The sequence below is a fragment of the Silene latifolia genome, chromosome Y, assembly GCF_048544455.1.
Source record: "Silene latifolia isolate original U9 population chromosome Y, ASM4854445v1, whole genome shotgun sequence".
Classification (NCBI taxonomy): Eukaryota; Viridiplantae; Streptophyta; class Magnoliopsida; order Caryophyllales; family Caryophyllaceae; genus Silene; species Silene latifolia.
Window position 1 is genome coordinate 366987650 of NC_133538.1, and position 3338 is coordinate 366990987.

The following is a 3338-nucleotide window of genomic DNA, read 5'->3' on the forward strand; positions in this document are numbered from 1 at the left end:
CATTTCAATGGGATGAAAAATGTAAAAATGCTTTTGATAGAATCAAGAAGTACTTGGCCAGCGCGCCAGTGCTGGGGGCACCAATTCCAGGAAGGCCACTTGTCCTCTACATTGCAAAACAAGAACACTCACTGGGGGCAATGTGTGCTCAAGAAATTGGCGCCCATAGAGAAGATATGTCTTGTTTTGGTGTTCGCCGTCTAGAAGTTGAGGCACTACATGCAGGCGCATACCATACATGTGGTCTCAAAAGCTGATCCAATCAAGTACATACTCTCAAGACCAGTCTTGTCTGAAAGACTTGCGAAATGGGCAATGTTGCTTAAGCAGTATGACTTGGTGTTCGTGCCTCAAAAGGCTGTGAAAGGTCAAGCTATCGCCGACTTCTTTGCTGATCATCCAGTGCCAGCAGAGTGGGAAATTTTAGATGACCTCCCAGGAGAAGAAATTTTCTATGTGGACGTCCTACCTCCATGGCAAATGTACTTTGACGGTGCTGCAAGGCAAGATGGAGCTGGAGCTGGAGTTGTATTCGTAACTCCATAAAATCATCTTATGCCATATGCCTTTACACTCACTCAGTTGTGTACAAATAATATGGCAGAATACCAAGCTCTCATACTCGGTCTTCAAATGGCGATCGAAATAGGTGTCAGGGAAATGGACATATATGGAGACTCAAAGCTGGTGGTCAACCAAGTCCTTGGTGAATATGAAGTGAAAAAGGAAGACTTGATTCCCTACCATCAACAGGCATTACAACTGCTGAATCAACTTGACGACATCCATGTTGGTCATGTGCCAAGGAGTGCCAATAAGTTGGCTGACGCACTTGCTAATCTTGCAGCCACTTTGGCACTGGAGGCAGAAGAGTTTATGAAAGTCCCAGTCTGCAATCGTTGGGTAGTATCATCGCTTTAAAGAGAAGAAAATGTAGACACAACCAACATGATATGCGTCTACACAGTTGATGAAGATGGACTGGCGTCAACCTATCATTGATTTTTTGGACCACCAAAAACTACCCGATGATCCCAGACACAAGGTAGAAATACGTCGACGTGCTCCAAAGTTCATTCACTATAAAGGGACACTCTACAGACGTTCTTTCTCAGGCCAATGGTTGAGGTGTCTAAGCAAGGACGAAGCTACTGAAGCAATGCATAAAGCTCATTCTGGCATTTGTGGTGCTCATCAATCTGGGCCTAAACTTCATGATCGTGTAAAGATAATGGGGTATTACTGGCCAACCATGGTGCAAGATTGTATAGACTTTGCGAAAAAATGTGAACCCTATCAGTTCTACGCAAACTTCATACACCAACCGCCGGAGCCGTTGCATCCTACTGTTTCTTCATGGCCCTTTGAAGCTTTGGGACTTGATGTTGTGGGACCTCTTACTCCAAAGGCCTCAAATTGACACGAGTATATTCTCGCTGTCACTGACTATTTCTCAAAATGGGCAGAAGCCATCACACTACGGGAAGTGAAGAAAGAAAATGTTGTGGACTTCATTAGAACCCAAATCATCTACAGATATGGTGTACCTTAACGTATCACAACTGTCAATGGTAAATAATTTTTCAACCATCTGATGACAAGTCTGGGAGTAAAATTCAAGTTCAAACAATACAAGTCATCCATGTACAATGCCTCTGCAAATGGTTTGGCTAAAGCCTTTAATAAAACTCTTTGACACTTGTTGAGAAAAGTAGTAGCAAAGTCAAAGCGAGATTGGTATGAAAGAATTGGTGAGGCGTTGTGGGCATATCGTACCACATACAAAACACCTACTCAGGCAACCCCGTACGCGTTGGTGTATAGAGTGGAGGTCGTGTTGCCTTTGGAGTTGCAGATCCCTTCCTTACGCATTGCTATTCAGTAGGAACTCACAGATGATGAGAATGACAAATTGCGATTAACAGCGTTGGAAGCTCTCGATGAAAAGATATTAGAGGCTCAACAAAAGCTCCAGTGCTATCAAGCAAGGTTGTCACGCGCATTCAACAAAAAGGTGCGCCCTCGTTCTTTCCAAGTAGGAGACCTCGTCCTTACAGTACAAAGACCAATCATCACCTCTCATAAGCCAGTTGGCAAGTTCACCTCTAAGTGGGATGGTCCATACGTGGTACAGGAGGTCTATACAAATGGTGCTTACAAAATCGTGGATGAAGACGGCGTTCGGGTAGGCCCAATCAATGGGAAGTTTTTGAAGCGTTACTATTCTTAAATCCCAACAGTGAAGACTCCTAAGCAAGAGCGTAAACTGCAAGTCCAAGCTCCTAAGCAAGAGGTTAAACTGTATACAAAAAAAATCTCAACAAAAAAAAAATAAAAAAAAAATACTCTTTTCTTCCTTTATGAACTACGTCGGCTTGATCTTGTGAAATACACTTTGTGCTTCACAAGTACGTAGGCAACTTGGGTGAACATGTAGCTCAAGTGCAGCCACACCTCTAAACAAAAAAATTCCCTCTCTTGAACTATGTTGGCTTGATCTTGCAAGTTGTCATCTTGGTAGCTTTGCAAGTACGTAGGCAGTTTGTGCAAACACTTTGTTCAAGTGCAGCCACACCAAAAAAAAAATTACATCAAAATAATTACTCATGGCCCGCAAGAGTTTAAACTGTGAATGGCTAAATAAACAGTATTGTAAGTATTTGTTTGTATAAATAAATATAATGGAATGTAACACGCTAAAAGGGTGTTATTGCGCAGAAATGATTAAGACAAACAAACATCTTAGGAGCATTTGGTCCATTAGGCTACAAAAAAAATGGATGAATCAAGGATGAAATCTAGATAATCTAAAAAAAAAAATCTAGGTGCCTATGGATTAACATCCAGAGAAGCCCGCATCTCTTCCAATTCAACTCTTCGCTATTGAAGTAAGGCTTCCTCTTCAGGACTCAAAATAGGGATATCGTCAAACTCGGTTAATTCTCTCTCCAACTTCTGAAGATCATCTTGCAATGAGATTAAAGATATATCCCCAGCTTCTAAATTGCTTCGCAATGTCTTTTCCTTCTCTCGTGCTTGCTTGAGTTTAGCTTCAAGATCGTTTATTTCTTCCAGAGTAATGTGAAAGTTCCATGACTTGCTCTCTATGCTTTTCTTGCGCCTTATCATGAAGAGATTTGGTATCCTCGATCTTTTGATGCCACTCCAGCCTTTTATCCTCTAGCAATGCAGGATGATGACACTTTGCTGCCTGCTTCTCTAGTGCAAGGTAAGCATGGACCGCACCCACATAAGAATCCACTCGCGCCTGTAGTGAAGAACAGTCACCTTTGAGTTGTCAAATGCCCTCATAACACACGTTAGCCTTCATTGCCACT

General features: G+C 42.2%; 2 protein-coding genes across 2 annotated transcripts; both read left to right on the forward strand.

Moving 5' to 3' along the window:
* The first annotated feature begins 976 nt into the window (after positions 1 to 976).
* LOC141631795 (uncharacterized) lies at positions 977 to 1420 on the forward strand. Its single transcript, XM_074444418.1, has one exon. It carries the CDS (start codon positions 977 to 979, stop codon positions 1418 to 1420), a length of 444 nt encoding a protein of 147 aa, XP_074300519.1.
* A 118-nt stretch (positions 1421 to 1538) lies between these two features.
* On the forward strand, positions 1539 to 2230 carry LOC141631796 (uncharacterized). The gene is made up of 2 exons (XM_074444419.1): positions 1539 to 1571; positions 1886 to 2230. The coding sequence occupies exons 1-2, from the start codon at positions 1539 to 1541 to the stop codon at positions 2228 to 2230; spliced, it is 378 nt and encodes a 125-aa protein (XP_074300520.1).
* The last annotated feature ends 1108 nt before the right edge of the window (positions 2231 to 3338 follow it).

Excerpts from the sequence above, each read along its gene's own strand:
- LOC141631796 (XM_074444419.1), top strand. The coding sequence starts at position 1,539 with ATGGTGTACCTTAACGTATCACAACTGTCAATG. Across the intron at positions 1,572-1,885 it reads ACGTATCACAACTGTCAATG|GAACTCACAGATGATGAGAA; the intron begins GTAAATAATTTT and ends GCTATTCAGTAG.
- LOC141631795 (XM_074444418.1), top strand. The coding sequence starts at position 977 with ATGGACTGGCGTCAACCTATCATTGATTTTTTGGACCACCAAAAACTA.